This window comes from Artibeus jamaicensis, unplaced genomic scaffold (genome assembly GCF_021234435.1).
Source record: "Artibeus jamaicensis isolate MK-2021 breed Jamaican fruit bat unplaced genomic scaffold, CSHL_Jam_final scaffold_612, whole genome shotgun sequence".
In the NCBI taxonomy this organism is placed as follows: Eukaryota; Metazoa; Chordata; class Mammalia; order Chiroptera; family Phyllostomidae; genus Artibeus; species Artibeus jamaicensis.
Window position 1 is genome coordinate 901,536 of NW_026522049.1, and position 16,843 is coordinate 918,378.

Below are 16,843 nucleotides of genomic sequence, written 5' to 3' on the forward strand. Positions count from 1 at the left end.
CCTTACTAAGCTAGCTATTCTTTCCATGCAATTATCCTTTACATTTCTACTCACATGGATGTGAAGCTGACACCTCATCATATTTGTCTGAATGCATTATATTATTTAATCTTCACAACAACTCTTTAAGGTAGTCTTATCACTATGCCCATTTTTTAAACGAGCAAACAGATTTTCAAGGGCCAAGTAACTTGGCCAAGATGACAGACTCAGTCACAACTGAGCATCCAATACAAATATCTTGCTTGTTATGTGCGTGCGTTAGTTCATCCTACTTTGGTGAAATAAATCAGTAGAGATACATTGAATACTGAGAAATGGATACTGTCCGTTGGTTCTCCAGGGCAGATTTTTTTTCTAACAACTGTACCGTAGTTAGAATCTCCTGCCTTTTTCTCACTGAGGGTTAACCAGGACAGACTCGTGGAGCAGACCGGAGTTTCTGGCAGGAAACCGCGGGCCTTAGATCGGGCCGGGGTGCGGTAGGGGAAAGTCGTCCGCAGGGGTTCTCCCCGCCCACAGGGGCTCTCCCTTCCCGCGACTTGCCTCCCCAGCAGAAAGCAATTGGTGACCCGGACTGGCGCCCCGCCCCCTCCACTGGGGTTATATAAGCTTGGCCAAGGTGTCGGTACTGCGCAGTCGTGGCTCGAGCCTTGCTCGCGGGACTCAAGGAACGGCGCTACCGCCCCTCTGCGCTGCGTGCCCCCACGTACGCCGCGCCACCGAGCGCCGCCAGCCCCCGCCTCACCCAGTGTCCACGGCGGCCGGCGCGATGGGGCTGGGCTCGAGGCCCACAGCGCGTGGGATGCTGCTGCTGCTCCTCTGCGCCACGGCCGCTGCCGGGGACGCGCACGGCGAGCACCGCACAGACTATGACCGTGAGGCGCTGCTGGGTGGCCAGGTGAGGCGGCTGGGCCGGGGTCGGGGCCGGGAGGATGGCCTCGTTGGGTACCAGGCTGGGTCCTGGGCGGCCTGATCCTGGCACCCGGCGGGACGCCGGTCACTGGGGATCCCGAGGCCCAAACCCTCCTTTCTTCCACACAAGGCAGGGTTACCGAGGGTGTGGAAGGATAAGGGCCTTGGAGAGCAGGTTGAGTTGACTGGGAGGCGTCTGGTAGCCGTGTTTTGCTCCACCATTTTGCTCCACTGGTAGTAATGCTTGACCCCTGTGTATCGCTTACCCCCCAAAGGAAGAAGTCGACGAATATGTTAAACTCACCCCAGAGGAGCAACGCAAAAGGCTGAAGTCAATCATAAAGAAAATTGACTTGGACTCAGATGGCTTTCTCACGGAAAGTAAGGACGTCCTGCACAACTAACAATGGACACAGAAACACACATTTAGGAGGGGTGTCTGCTGAGGGCACAGTGCGAGTGTTCCCGCAAATTAGAAGTACTGTGAGAGGGGGAAAAGGACATAGTGAGTAGGTTTTATGCCAGGAAACATTTAGTTTTTACTTACTTTTATTTTTTAAATTAACTTATTGGGGCGACATTGGATAATGAGATTATATGGGTCTCACATGTACAATTCTGTATTACATCATCTGTATTGGATTGCGTGCCCACACCCACAGTGAAATCTTCCTTCACTATGTATTTCACCCCCTTTACCCTTAACTGTCCCCCCAAGTCCCTTCCCTGTGGTATACTTGGAAATCTTTAGACATAGGATACCCAGTAAAACTCAGTGCTTTCTTTAATAATAAATACACAGCACGGCCATACATGTATGTGCAGGTTATACCACGAGCAAACACCTTCTTCCTCATAGAACCTTCGTCTTTGTCAACAAATGATTCATCCTAGGGACAGGCTAAAAACCAACTCAAGGTGTTAAGTTATTGATTGCTCTTTTGGTACATTTTTTTTAGACGTATAAGAGTTTGCTTCTTTTCATAAACAAGTACAGAAAGACCTGTTGCGTGTGAATTATGTTTATCACAAATTATTACTGCTAGTCCGGACACTGGGGTCATCTTGTCCACCCTTCTTTGTAGAGATGAATAAATTGAAGTCCATGAATGCCCTTCTCAAATCTGTGGTAAAGCCAGGACTTAGAATCCAATCTTAATTCAGTTTTTAATGCCCTTTACTTAAAAAAAAAATCTCAGTGATCTTAAGTAGATTCTGTAGGCAGAAATGAAATGCACAGATTGTTAAAAGAATATTCAAAATAAATTGCTGTGTACCTGCCTCTCATTGCTTAATTCAAGTGATGAACCCTATCAACTTTCTAAGTTGATCCTGAACCAAAAAATAGGAGCTACTTTGCTGTAACCTATTTTCATGCAGCTCAGCATCTATGGAATGAAGTGACTGGAGAGAGAATTTCAGACTGAGAAATTTAAGATGGGTTGTCAGTAAAGTTTTCACACTGGTGCCTTTAGTTCGGAATATCGAGGTTTTGATTCTCTAGATTTACACAGCAAGAAAACCTTGAACTCTGTTACCCAACAAGAATGGGTCCATCTTTGGTTATACAAGGAAGCACGCACAACAGGTTGATTCGGCAGACTTGATGGTACCTGTCTATAAAGGCCTGCTATAATTAAATATTCAATAGCAAAGTTTTTTAGTCCTCACCCAAGGATATGTTTGTTGTTGTTGTTGTTGTTGTTTATTGAGTTTAGAGAGAGAGAGAGAATGTCAGTTGGTTGCCTCCTGCAGGCAAAGCGCACCCACCCCAGTTGGGGATCAACCTGCAACCCTTTGACATTCCAACCGGTTGAGCCACTTTGCTCCAGCAATAGTAACTTTAAAATTTTTAAAGTTAAAGGGGACTTAGTCCAAATGTTCATTTCACAGATAGCAAAACAAAAAACTCGAGAGTATTAACATCCCCTTACAGCAAAGCTGAAGCAAACTGTTTCCAGTTACCATTTCATTCTGCGTTTTCTTGGCCCTGATGAGCTCTTTAAAGAAACTAGACTAAATCCTCATTCTTGAGGATCCTTCAGGAGCGTCTGCTCATTTGCACTGTAAGGGCCAGGACTGGACTCAGGTTCTTGGGAGACAGCAAAGGTCAGTGGAAGGAGTTTAGGCTCTGAAGCCAAAGGTAGCCTTGAAGTGTGCACTGTGCTACTTAATAGCTGTGAGTCCTCAATTAGAAACCTGAATTTCCTGAGCTTTAAACTAGCAATTATAATTGCCTTGTTTCAGAGATCAGAGACAGTGTGTATAGATGGTGTATGGTATAGTCATCATTTAATACCTTTTAAACATCATTGATGTCTAAGTACTATTCTGTCCTGATGGAGAGTTTCAGGGGAGACAAAAAAGTGTCTACTTTTCCATTTGCCTGTCACCCCCGCAAACCAGTAGAGCAATACCACTCTTTCCACGGAATGGTATACTGCTGCTATCTTCGCAAATGTTTTTCTCCTCCCCTTTGTCTTTAATGCAGTAGAATAAGTAGCTCTATGAATACATTTTTAATAATTGATCTGAAAGTGGATATATGAGATTTAGAAACTTTCAGGTACAGACAGCTGTTGTAAGAAGGGCATAAATCACAATTGCTACCCATAATTTTGTTCCAGTTGCCTCTAAACGTTTGTGTCGTGGTTAAAGGAACATACTGCAACGGTTTTTTCTCAAGTATTTTTTCATGAATGAATTTAAATATATGTGTGTGCATTTAGGTCCATTTACACATTTTAGGTAGGTGGCCTTTGCAGGAAAGCAGGGGATGTGCGTGTGTCCCTGTGCCTCACTCAGGGTCTTTGCACAGGCCTTCCCCTCTCAGGGGTGACTGCCGCACCCTCACTTCCCCCCAGGGTGGCTTCTGGTTCTTCATTTCGAACGTGAAGTCCTTTCAGGCCAGCGCAGGCGATGGCCCCTCTTCCTCACGCCATCACACAGGTGCTGTGTGCCATCGTATTTGTTCATTGCAGGTTCATTTGCTCCGGTTCTGCCTTCCCTGGTGGCAGTGCCACTACAGGAGCCCTTTCCTAATGCCTGGGACTCAACGGGGTGGGTGAAAAATGTGACCAAACTTCAGTCACTTGAATTATCTTTTTACAGTTTAGGCCTTGTCTACTTACCATCTATTTGGTCCTTAGTACTGTTTGGCTTCAACTCGATGTTAAACTTATTTTAAAGGAAAATTTCATGTTTTCATAAATGGAAAACACTTTTTTTCTAACGCATATTTTAATAGCTAATTACTTGAAGATTTGTGCTTCCCGAGATGATTGTAATAGCAAAGGTATTTGCAGTTTTATGGGTAATTTTTTTTACAAAGTCAAGTGCTCTTCTGGCCAATTGCTAATTCATTTAATAAGGACGTACGAAGCCAGGGGCTTCCTCAGCATTTGGAGATCCGCAGCGAACAAATCACACAAACGCTCTGAACTGAATGGGCTGACCTAGTAAGTGTGATCCTTTGGAGTCTTAGACTCCAGCAGGTCCTCCCACTTCCTACTCCAGTTTCTATGAATACAACTAAGCCAGTTCTCATTCAGCCTTTGCAAACACTATTTTTATTCTTTGAGAGAAGGTTTAGAAATCCTCTGCGTGTGACAGTTATTGCTGATGTTTACTGTGCTCTGGGAAATTCGCACAGGTGAACTCAGCTCGTGGATTCAGATGTCTTTTAAACACTATGCTATGCAAGAAGCAAAGCAGCAGTTTGTCGAATATGACAAAAACAGTGATGGTGCCGTGTCCTGGGATGAGTACAACATCCAGATGTATGATCGTGTCATCGACTTTGATGAGAACACAGCTCTGGATGATGCGGAAGAGGAGTCCTTCAGGCAGGTGAGCGCGTGTGCACGAGCTACTCCGGCTTCCCGAGTGAAGGAGCGCAGAGGGCTGAGGTCCTCGGCTGCACTGCCTGGTCCTCCAGGCCGCCAGTCACCTGCTCAACCTCATGGTCAGTGTGGCAGTTACCTTTCAAGCCAGGTTTAGTGCCCGTATAGCAGTCTGTGTCACCCTCATATCTCTTACCATTTGTACCATTTGTCCTCATTTCCAGAATTGGTGTTTTGTGTCTGTATGTGTTTTGGATGCGCATCTCAATATTTTATTTTTTATGTTATTGAACAATCGGTTGTATGTCGTATTTACTAAGACGAAAGATTACAGGAGGCCCATTTCCATATTTAAGCACGTACTTTTACATAAATCAACTCTTTCAAAAAAATGTTTCCGCATTGCGGTCCACTCCATAGACTGTAACGCTTACCGTGCGAACCGTTTCTCAGTGTGCGTGTGAGCAGTGTTGCAGGCACTCACGTCGCTGCGCCATTGGCCTGCAGAACTCTTAGTGCCTGACGCATACGTGATGCCAGCAAGCTTTGAGATGTGCCCACCTAAGAGGTGGCCTCCTTTGAATGTATAAACATACCTTTAGAAACATCATTCAAGTTCTGACACTCTTCTAAAGCCAAACCATCACGTGATGTTACAACTTCCCTGCCCGGGAACAGCAGAGAAGTTAAATCCAATATTTGAAAATCTTGCTGTTCTTAGATTCTACTTGTGTTTTTTTTTATTTTTTTTTTCCTCTTGGCATCCAAAAGACTTGATCACTCTCCCATCAAAATATAAGAATGTATTTTTGTTTTTTAAATCTATTCTTAAGAGGGTATGAAGTGATAGATTATGGTGTTGAGAAGAAAATGTTCACCTTGAAGAGATACATGATTAATTAACACAAACCACTTGTTTTTTCTTTGCAACGATGTCTGCCCATCCTGCAGTGCCCCCCAACCCCCCACCCTTGTGCACTCAGGGCAGGCCGAGCCTCAGGCTCTACCTTTGCGAAATGAGTTGGATGGAGTTTAAGAACCGAAAGGAAGAGGGTCTCTGCAGTGAACACTTCTCAGTAGGGAAGTGTGACGACCCAGGAATATGTCTCTACCTGAAGTTTAAATCATAATACTGTATTAGAATTTGATATAATTCTCCAAAAATGGATCTGGGGTGTAAAGATGAACTCAGCAACAGTTGTGTTATTCTCCAAAGGAAAAACTCAAGGATGAAGAATGAGTCAGTCGTCAGGTTACAGACTAAACATTATACCATGAATAAATCATAAAAACTAATGGAATAGGTAAATCTTTTCTATATGGAAGTCTATTAAAAACAAAAATCAGTTGGATACCTGAATTTTATCTTTTATTTTTACTCTTTGCATATAGAGAATAGAGATAATCTGGAATTATGGCCCTCCTGGGCTGTGAAATGCCAAGACAAGTGTGTCTTTATGATTGAGGAACAAGTATTGTCAGTAGTTTTAACGGGATAATTAAAGTCTGGGGACCTATCTGGCCAGAGCTCAGTCCCTCTAACTTCTAAAGTGTGTGTACCAGCAACATTCGTTTATGTGGGATACAGCCTTGTGTGGGCGAGTCAGGACTTTTAGAACCTAGGCTTTGGTTCTAGTGTCACAAGTTACACAGTCCTTCGTGGAGAAGCATCAGTCCACCAAACATGGCAAAGGTGTTCTTCCCAAGCTTCTGGTACAATATGAAAACAAATGATGATTGGTAATTAAATCTTTTTACTACTGTATAAATAATGTTTTCTATCATCCCGTAGAGTACAAGGTTTTCATACAGAAGCAGAGAGTGTCGAGTTGTTAGGAGGCAGAGTCTGTCGTGTTACTGTCTTTTCAGAAGTTGGCCACTTTGGAAAAGCAGTAACTGCGTGCATTGGCCCCTTAAATATGAGTTTCATGTAGATTGTGTTCTTCAGATGACCATGAGTGAAAGCGCTTTCAGAGATCGCATTATTTTGATTTATGTAAGTAATCTGAGAAATATGAGGTAGGATATTATTTGTGGGGTTTTTTTTATGAATTCTCAGTTTATTGAAAGAGATCCTTTCTTCATAGGCAAATTGGCCAAATTCCACTCCTGCTGAAACATGTACGTCTAGGCTCCGAACTGAAGCATTCTTTCATAGGGAAATCCAGGCACTTAGTGTTTTGAAGAGAGGTTTATTTAGAAAGAAGTTGATTGACTCAACAAAAGTACATCAGGTTCTTGTTTGTCTGCTTTTCCCTGTGTGAAACCTGAATGTAAAATGTAAATTATGTCTAGTTATTTAAAAATATGAAACATTAAAGTTAAAGGCAGCTGTTGAGAAGTAGGTAAGTGTAACTAACTGACCAATGGATTCTGAATGTTTGAAAGATGAATTCTTTTGGGGAAGAAGTGAACATCTATGTAAATCAGTTGTCATAGAAGAAATGTTTCAGTAATGAAAGTTACCTAATTCCTAGAAATTGGAGAAGAGCATTTCTTTTTAACAGTGAAACACATGAATTAAAAGTTTCTAAAATATTTCAAATTGAGCTTTTTAAAAATACATAGTTTAATACATGTAAGTTTACAGAAGGAAAAGGTATTCACAGAAGTTCTCAGAAAAGAATTAATGCAGGACTAGCAATATAGGACTATTGGTTTCCAAGCCTCTTGATTACAGAATTAGCTGTGAGAAATTAAGAGTTGTCTTCTCCCGGACACTTGAGTGCACTTTGTTAGGAAAAGGAAGATGGAGCCCTCGCCATGTCCTCAGCGGGTTAGAGCATCGTCCCCATCGCTTTTCATTTTGTTAATGGTTTCTGCTGTGCAGACGCTGTTTACTAATAGTTCTATATAGTCACGCATTTATCTTTTGCTCTTGGTGTCAGAGTGTCCCAAAGTTACCACGTGGAAACCAGCGACACTCAGCAGTTTGCCTTCGGTAGCACAGCTGGTGCGCAGTGATGCCGCAGTTCCCATCTGCGTCTCTCTCACTCTGGAACCCGCTGCTCTGTGCTTTGCATAGACGTTATGGGCCCAGCAACCTTCAAAGGGATGATGTGAAGATAAAATAATGTATGAAAATGTCCTTTAGAGTTACGTCGTTTGTATTTTCAGAGTACTGTTTACGGTGGTATTTTATGGTGATACCTTTAAACATGTTCAATATTTAATTTTCCAAGCTTCATTTAAAGGACAAGAAACGATTTGAAAAAGCTAACCAGGATGTAGATCCTGCTTTGAATCTTGAAGAATTTATTGCTTTCGAGCATCCTGAAGAAGTTGATTATATGAAGGTAAGGAAGAAAAATTTTAAGAGAACTATTGAGCGACCAGAACTTTAAAGCCTGTTTTTACTAAATCATTAAAATGAATTGTATAGCAACCAGAATTTTAAGAGACCGGAAGATCCCAGGTTCTCCCTGCTTTAGATTAGGCCTGGGAAGGAGGGTCCTGGGGGTTGGTTGCTTAGTGGGAGGGAGGAGGTAAAGGACTGAGTTATTTTTTTTTTTAACCTCTGTAATATATGAGCATTACTCTTCCTCTGACTTGCAGATTTTCTGTGGTTTTTCAGTATTAGTAACACTAAAACCTCCTATTTTGTTTATATCAGTTGCGAAAGCTTTCAGTCTTTGAAAACACATCAGCCCTTGCTGGTGTCGCTCAGTGGATGGACTGTCAGCTTGCAAACCCAAAGGGTCGCCGGTTCGATTCCCAGTCAGGGCAAGTGCTTGGGTTGCAGGTCAGGTCCCCAGTAGGGGGCGTGTGAGGCAACCCACTGATATATATCTTGCATGTGGATATTTCTCTCCCTCTCTTTCCCTCTCTCCAAAAATAAATAAAATCTTAAAAAAAAAAGAAAATATCACCTTTGCATCTCTTTTCATGGAGGGGGCAGAGGTGCAGGCACAGCTGTGAATAACTAGTACTGTTTTCGCTACGTTGGGCGTAGAGAGCCCTGCTGTCACCTTGGCAGCAGCTTGTGGCACTCTAGGTTTAACTCGACAAACCTAGAGTTAAACTGAACTCTAGGTTTAACTGAGTCCTTCTGTGACTTGGCAAGCTTCTTGAGCGCATATTGGGGAGTAGAGATTAAAATAACAAAATAGCTCTAAAAATCAGACTCAGTGGTTGTATCGAGGTCTGTTGCCTGGCATCAGCCTCCAGCTCTGTGGCTTTGCGCTCAGGACGTTTTGGGTCGGAGCGGGGCCGCTGCTTCATCGTCATGGACAGATGCCGCTGCTGCCAGCACCAAGGCCGTGCGGACATGTCTCCCCACAGCTCAGTGCAGCACCGTTAGCACAGCTTCTCTCGCCATTGTGAGGCATCTGACTTCTCACTTGGCACAAAGTACATGACCCAGTTTAAGAACAGTACTGGGCACCATTTGATTAAGTGCCAAAATCCAGTGGAGACAAGCGACCTGGCTGAGGGTGCTGGCCCTTGTCTCTGGGAACTTAGGAGCATTGAAGGTTGAGAAAGGGGATGCCCGGTGACAGCCGTGAAATAACGTAGGTGTTATGTGCTTTGGTCTGGAATTTGGTCACAGTCTGAAGAAAGTAAACAGGAGCATTGACTAAGTGTGGGCAGAGGAGAAACCAGCAACTTGTATTTAAGTATTATTTCCCACACGTGCCCGTGAAGCCTCTGGATTTGGCTAGAATGGGACGCTTTGAAGAATTTGTTTTCATTGCCGTTGTGCTCGGGTCCAGAAAGAAAGGAATGCGAACAGCAGCGCCAGGCTGTGAGAGCCTAGGCGAGGAAGACTAGAATCCGAGATAGCTTACAGCACCGCGCAGTCTGGGGACTTGAAAGCACAGGAGGAGGAGCTGGTAGAGGAGAGGGAGGCTTTGGGAGGCCGGAGGTAAATGAGAAAAAGCGCTCAGGAAGTGGCTGCGGATGGGGTCTGCGGGCAGGTGAGGGCCCTGCCCTGGCTGAGAGGAGAATGAGGGGAACAAGCATAAAACAGCAGTGATTACAAGTGAGGGCAGTAAACAAGCAGGCATTTAAGAAGAATTGTACTGTGTGTAGAAACCTCTAGGGGAGGGTCTTTGCCAAGAGGTACTGAATATTTGGTGACTCGTTCGTGTTTCTGAACTTGTCTCGTTCGTGTTTCTGAACTCCCCTGGTCATAAGCACAGGCGATCAGAATGGTTTTTCCTGAGGAGATTCTGCAGCAGGAGTGACTCAGATGGGGGGAACACTGGAAGTTTTGTCACTCATTTATTTTATGCAACAGGAATTTGTCATTCAAGAGGCTTTGGAAGAACATGACAAAAATGGTGATGGATTTGTTAGCTTGGAAGAATTTCTTGGGGACTACAGGCGGGATCCAGGTAAGGAGCCTGGGGGTTGTGTGAGGAAGGGCAGAGGGACAAACGGAAGTAATGAAGGAAAAACAAGAAGCGCTTGGCCTGGTTTTGACCTGTTCTGCCAACTTCAGTACAACATGGGTACGACAGAGGGACTCCCCGGATCTGAGGATGCTGTCCTGCCAGAGTCCCAGGTCTGGGCTCCCACACGCCTCCATTTTCAGACAAATACAGTGTTGTCATGAAATCAGTGATGGAGGAAGTAAAGGCTAGTATCTTCACACGAAATCTTGCATCTTTGCATGTAGATCTTGACGTGGAAATAACAAAATAAACACTGGTGTAGATTGTGGAAGGTGACTGCTGACCGTTTAAAATTGGGAGTTGGTCCACGCAGCCTTTTCTGTGAACAGCTGTCCTTTTTCCCAAGTTGTGTGAAAGCGCCCCTTGCTGTGAATGCCACTTTACAGTACATGTGGTATTACTCTGCTGGAACACAGGATGCTCTGTGTAGTCATATGATAAACGAAAGCATCACTCAGATCAAATTTGGGAAAACCAGGTATCAGAACGAGCAGCAGCAGTGACCACGACCGCTCGTTTGAGGTGTGCTCTGCCGCAGTGTGAAAACTCGGAGTCATTTGTACCCGTGTGTCACTTTTTGAAAATTACAAAATGTAGTTTGTACTTGAGCACTTTTTGTTAAGTATTTCTGTTTCGTTGGGCAATCTTTATTCTAGGGATGTATCAAACTTCTTATGCGTTATTCTTGTGAATGTTTATGTTTCTTATTGTTTTAATATTAAGCTGCAAATGAAGATCCGGAGTGGATACTTGTTGAGAAAGATCGATTCCTGAACGATTATGACAAAGATGCCGACGGCAGGCTGGATCCTCAGGAGCTGCTGTCCTGGGTGGTGCCCAACAACCAGGGCATAGCCCAGGAAGAGGTGAGTGTTCCAGAGTGATGACCTCCCCCTGCATATGTGGTGCTATTGGTAAGAAAGGAAGTTTACAATTTTAAGCCAAAGAAAGAAGTAATTGAGTTATGTATGAGGGAGGACCCCCCCCCCAAAAAAAAACTGTAATCCTCTTCTGGAGGGCGGGCTCCTTTTAAGTACACGCTTCCTTGCTGGCTGAGTGCTCTAGGAAACCATCTGGATCAATGCGCCAGCTGGTGGTGTTGTGAGAGGCTGCATCTGACCTCAGTGAATTCTTTTTGAAGACTCTAAACGAGTTTGCCCATTTAATGATGGGTGATTTCCGAGCGCACCTGTCCATACCACGCTGTGTTTATCAGTTTTTGCTGAAAAATGGCATGACACTCATGCCTCACCCTCCCTATTCACCTGATCTCGCCAGAGTGACTTTTTTTTTGTTTACCCTAATGAAGAAAGTCCTCAAAAGGAAACATTTTGCCGATGTGGAAGAGGTAAAACAAAAAACGGAAGCACTAAAAGGCATCAAAATCGACGAGTTCAAAAACTGTTTTGAGCTGTAGAAAAACATCTCATTAGGTGTGCTGCATCCAGCAGAGTGTATTGAAGGGGACTGAAGTTTAAACATGTAAGAATAAATACACAATTTTTATATTTTGTTCAGTTTGGGGGGTCCCCCCTCATAGTTAGGACCAAGCTATTGCTGTATCTTAATTTAAATCTGTGAACTGGTTTAGATGGTCAAGGAGCAAGGAAGTTGAGATTGTATCGTGTATTAATTTGATAGGGCAGTGAGTAGAACAGAATTTCCATTTTTACTTAGAGGGGCTCAAAATGGGTTATATTTATTTTACTTGAATTTGAGATATCCTGAATTGGATTTGAGTTGAGAAAAGGAGGCAGAACCAGCAGAAATCAAGGAAGAACATCATAGAGAAGCCAGAGGCAGACCTGCCTGCAGTGTGTGGTGTCGTAGCTGTGGAGACAGTACCGAGTGCGTGACCTTCCGGTCGCGGATTCTTAACTTCTGTTGGTCACGGGCTCCTTCAGAAGCATGGCGCAAACTAAATGAAGAAACACACGAATGGTTCTTACAACTCAAATTCCATTAAAATGTGAACCCCTCCCTCATACAAGAAAAGACCTACTCCACTCGACACCTTTTGTTCCATGTTACAGGCTCTTCATCTGATCGATGAGATGGACCTGGACAGTGACAGGAAGCTCTCCGAGGCCGAGATTCTGGAGAACCAGGACTTGTTCCTCACCAGTGAAGCCACAGATTACGGCCGACAGCTTCATGACGAGTATTTCTATCACGATGAGCTGTAGTCGCTGGGTGTGTCTGAGTAGCGTGCTGGATCCTTTTATAAATTTGTTACCAGTGTTACTTTTGGGATAAAAGATTCATGAGGTTATTTTCCACTCAGAAGTCTTACCACAGTCCAGTGTATCTGACTTTTTGCCTTTTAGGAAGAAAACAAAACCAAACTCTGATACTGACTTCAAAATGTATTGAAGAAATAAACCAATGTTGTGCCATATGACAGCAGACCCTTCCTTAAAGACGCCGTCTGTTTAGTACTGTGCTGTGGAGTATTTTGAGTTCTATTTCCACACTTGAAAAAATGGGAGATTGTAGAGATGCCTGAACAATATTACAGGAGTATGTGATCGAGCTATCGATTTTGTTTAAGTAGCATTAAATTGGGCACTGACCAGAGGACATCATTTTTAGATTTAGCATTTTGTTTTAAAACCTTTAAAGGAACCTACAGAAGGACTTATACCTCGCATATAAGTTGAGAAGTTCTGCTTAGTTTTAAAATGGTTTCTATAAAGGGTTTTATTGTATGAAATAGAACTTTATATTTTTGCATATGTATAGATGGTAATTATATTTAATGTGTAACTGTAGTCTGTTGTGTGTTGAACTTGATATTGTCTGGAACTCTTCTCTTTTCACTGATTAAAAATGAAATGTTCTATCTTTTTAAATGTTTGCTTTTAACTTCCTGGTAAACCCATTTCGAGCACAGCTTCTGTTGTATTTTGCATCCTCCTGCTTCATCCATTCCCGTATTTGGGTAGTGAGTGTTCTAAAATTCTGTTAAATTATTCTTGTTCCATATTCTTGTTTTGCTTTTTTTTTAATAAAAGAATATTACACTTGACTGTACACCTGATATATTTCAGTTTCTGTTGTAGCAAATGTGGCCTTGCTATTTGGGAGCAGAAGTAATTGTAAGAGTTTCACTGGCTGAAATCACCAGCACAGCTCAGGGTCAGTCACACTGTCGCATTTGACGAGCACTTCTGCACACCTACCTGGTCAGTTTTGCACCTTCCTTGGTAGGTAGGTCAGGTTAGTATGTGTGGGGGGAGTAAAGACTCTGGAGAAGGTGAGGAATTCACGTTTCCCTAACTCTCACCCACAGACAGTACTTCTTTTTCCTTAAATGTTTTTATTCTGTTAATAGTTTCCTGATGACAGTTGACAGTTGTCTCCAACAGAGCTCACATGTTCAGGGAGCGCAAGTCCTGGGGGGTGACAGAGAAGCCCGGACATCAAAATGTCCATTCTGCCCAAAGCAATTTATAGTTTCCACACAATCCCTATTAAAGTACCAATGACATGTTTCACAGATATAGAACAAACATTTCAAAAATTTATATAGAACCATAAATGACCGTGAATAGCCAAAGCAATTTTGAGGAAGAACAACAAAGTAGGAGGGATCACAATACTTGGTATCAGACTATACTACAAGCCCATGATAATCAGAACAGTCGGGTACTGGCATAAGATCAGACATAGATCAATGGAACAGAACGGAGAGCCCAGAAATAAACTCAAGTCCCTATGGTCAATTAATATTTGACAAAGGGGACAGGAGCATATAATGGAGTGAAAATAGTGTCTTCAACAAATGGTGTGGGAAGATCTGGACAGGTACATGCTAAAAAATGAAACGACCTCCAACTTACACCTTACACAATAATACTCTCTATATGGATAAAGGCTTAAATAAGTCACAACACCATAAAAGTCCTAGAGGAGAACATAGGCAGGAAAATCTCGGACGTTCCCTGCCGCAATATTTTCACCCATATGTCCCCTAGAGCAAGGGATATAAAGCAAAGAATAAACAAATGGGATCTCATCAAAATAAAAAGCTTCTGCACGGCTAAGGAAAACATCAGCAAAATGAAAAGGGAACCAACCGTATGGGAAAATATATTTGCCAATGATACCTCAGACAAGGGTTTGATCTCCCAAATATATAAAGAACTCACACAACCCCACACCAAGAAAGCAATCCAAGTGAAAAATGGGCAAAGGGCCTGAACAGACACTTCTCCAAGGAGGACGTATGGAGGGCCCATGGACGGATGAGAAATGGTCCGCATCGCTGGCCACCAGAGAGATGCACGCTAAAACCACAATGAGATACCGCTTCGCACGGGTCAGAATGGCCATCACAAACAAAGCCACAAGCAACAAGCGGTGGCGAGGCTGTGGGGAGAAGGGAACCCCAGTGTACCACTGGGGGAACGCAGACTGGGGCAGCCTGGGGGAGCTGCTCTGACCATCTGTCATTCAAGACATTCATGCATCAGGAGCTCCCGCAGCTGGAATCCTAAGATAAAACCCAGAGAATAGCATCTTCTTAGGAATTTGCATAAAAATATGAAACCAGGTCAAGAACAGCACGTGTGAGTTATTCTGACCCAGCTCTGCATTGATCAGCAGGTGGGAAAGACTGGGTTAGCCGATCACAGTGCAGCCTTTCAATGGTGCAGAGGCCATTCTCATCGTATTAAAACCAATGTGGCTGTATTAATATTTAAAACAGTCTTTAAGGCATTACTGAAGGTGAGGAGATATTAGCTGCACGCAAAATTTAAAACTGTTAAGTTTCCTTCAAAATATATAACTAAATCTCATACCACATGAATGGAAATTGGGAAGTTTATCATCAGAGCAGGAGATGTTAACATCTTTCAGTAATTGGCAGATTGAAAAGAAAAACCAAGAAACATGTAAAAGATCTGACCCACACAGGTAGCTACATGTACCTCACAGATACAGAACCAAAAGCATATTTTGATTCCCAGTCTGGAACAATTCCAAAATTGACATTATCATCTTCGAAGCCCATCAAATTCAGAAGGACTCATCCAATTATCGTAAGTTACCTTTCTCAAGTTGGCCAAGAAAAGTAGAAAAAGTCTATTTAAATATTTAGAAGCACAATGAGTGTGAAAAAACTCTGTTATTTATTTACAACACACTGGGTTTGTCTCCTCACCACTCGAATACGTGATGAGAACGATTCACAGTGAAGCGCATTCTGGAGACTATTTGGGGGAAATAAACAATTCACTGATCTTATAACAGCAGCTGGAATTAAATACCTGACTTCTCTGTGCTTGTAAGTTGTGTGTCCACTTTGTAGTGGACAAGTAACATGTACTTGAAGCATTCTGTACACACTAAAACACCTTCCACACAGGAAAAGAAACCAGCAACAAAATGAAAAGGCAGCGAACAGAGTGGGAGCGGTTACCTGCAAACTCTGAGAAAGGCCAAGATGTGCACAGAACACCCCGGCAGCCTCGCCTGCACCGGGGGCTCACCCAGCTGCCCCCACTCACTGCCAAGATCCACTTGCACAACGCAGACATTCTTTGTTAAAGACACAAACAGAAACACTACGAATACGGCTATTCCCTTCTTCTGATGCACTGATTACAGTCTAATGTTTAGGCAAAAACGAAACTTCATGCTCTTAGGCGTCCAAGTCTGGTTAGCCTTTGTCAGTGTCACCAGCTCCCAGGAGGAAGTCCCAAGAGCCAAGGGGGTGCTGAGGCTGTGTCTTCCCGAGGAAGGGGGAGCTGGTGAGGCACAGCTGCCAGGAGCACAGGGTGAGCTGCGGTGAGAGGAGCCCCCGTTTGACCTGAGATGCAGGGAGGACAGCTGGGGGGGCGCTTCAGACCACATGGGGGCGCATTCTGAGAAGACCTGGGGAACCCCGCACGGCGGCCCTGCGCCACCCAGCGGCAAGGCCATTGGAGGGGGTCTCAGTGCGGCCTTCGCCCTTGTGACGTGGTCTGTGTTCCTGGCGCGCACTTGTTGCAAGAAGGACCTCTGTGCTTGAAAAGTGGCCCTGTCCTGGATACCTGTCCTTTCACGTGGAGGGAGCCGAGTCTGCGGCTCTGAACAGCAAATGCCCCAGTTAATGTAGCCGAACCAGGAGCACAACTGCGACCCTTAACTGCGCACCCAGCCTTGGAATCACCTGGGGGATTGGGGGGTTGGGGGTTAAACCATTGATGGCTGTGTCCTCAGTCCCAGAAGCTGCCTGCTGATGTGGAGTGCCGCCTGGTCTCCCCACGGCCTGAAGAACAAGCAAGGAGGACAGACCTGTCGTCTCACTGTTTGGGAGGCTGTGGTTGTGGCTTTGGTTTGCATGCCACACACGCCCGAGGTCCGTTTAACGCAGCAGATGCCGGGCTCATTCCAGACTAGAGGCTCAGGAGGGGCCGGGACGTCCGGGTTTTTCCTCTATAAGAACTCTGACTTCTCCAACTGTGAGTTCAGACAAAGGACCCCTCTCACGTCAGGGTGTCTCCGGCCTGCAGGACAGCAGAATTACACGGTGACACTGCACAGGCCTGGACCTTCGGCAGGAACCCTTGTCCCTGCACGTGGGGGGCGGGGGCTGGGGAGACATCGGTGCTTTAAACCTTCCCCGAGCGATTTAAATACACAGCGGGTCCCCGTCTGCCACGGCAGGAGGGAGTGGAGACAGGTGACTTTACAGAGCTCAGT

General features: G+C 44.2%; 1 protein-coding gene across 2 annotated transcripts; it reads left to right on the forward strand.

The window, feature by feature from the left end:
• The first annotated feature begins 626 nt into the window (after window positions 1–626).
• Window positions 627–13,186, forward strand: RCN2 (reticulocalbin 2). 2 transcript variants are annotated; one of them, XM_037155944.2, is made up of 7 exons: window positions 627–901; window positions 1,191–1,296; window positions 4,568–4,764; window positions 7,952–8,053; window positions 9,997–10,093; window positions 10,877–11,019; window positions 12,187–13,186. In XM_037155944.2, exons 1-7 carry the CDS (start codon window positions 773–775, stop codon window positions 12,337–12,339), a joined length of 927 nt encoding a protein of 308 aa, XP_037011839.2. In that variant the 5' UTR covers window positions 627–772; the 3' UTR covers window positions 12,340–13,186. The 2 variants fall into 2 exon arrangements, with proteins under 2 accessions (XP_037011839.2, XP_037011838.2); XM_037155943.2 differs by having other exon boundaries at window positions 628–901; window positions 7,940–8,053.
• The last annotated feature ends 3,657 nt before the right edge of the window (window positions 13,187–16,843 follow it).

What these genes read in the sequence shown, in the direction of transcription:
- RCN2 (XM_037155943.2), top strand. Translation starts at nt 773, where the DNA reads ATGGGGCTGGGCTCGAGGCCCACAGCGCGTGGGATGCTGCTGCTGCTC. An exon ending in AGATGGCTTTCTCACGGAAA is followed by an intron (nt 1,297 to 4,567) that starts GTAAGGACGTCC and finishes AAATTCGCACAG; the next exon opens with GTGAACTCAGCTCGTGGATT. An exon ending in AGGGCATAGCCCAGGAAGAG is followed by an intron (nt 11,020 to 12,186) that starts GTGAGTGTTCCA and finishes TCCATGTTACAG; the next exon opens with GCTCTTCATCTGATCGATGA.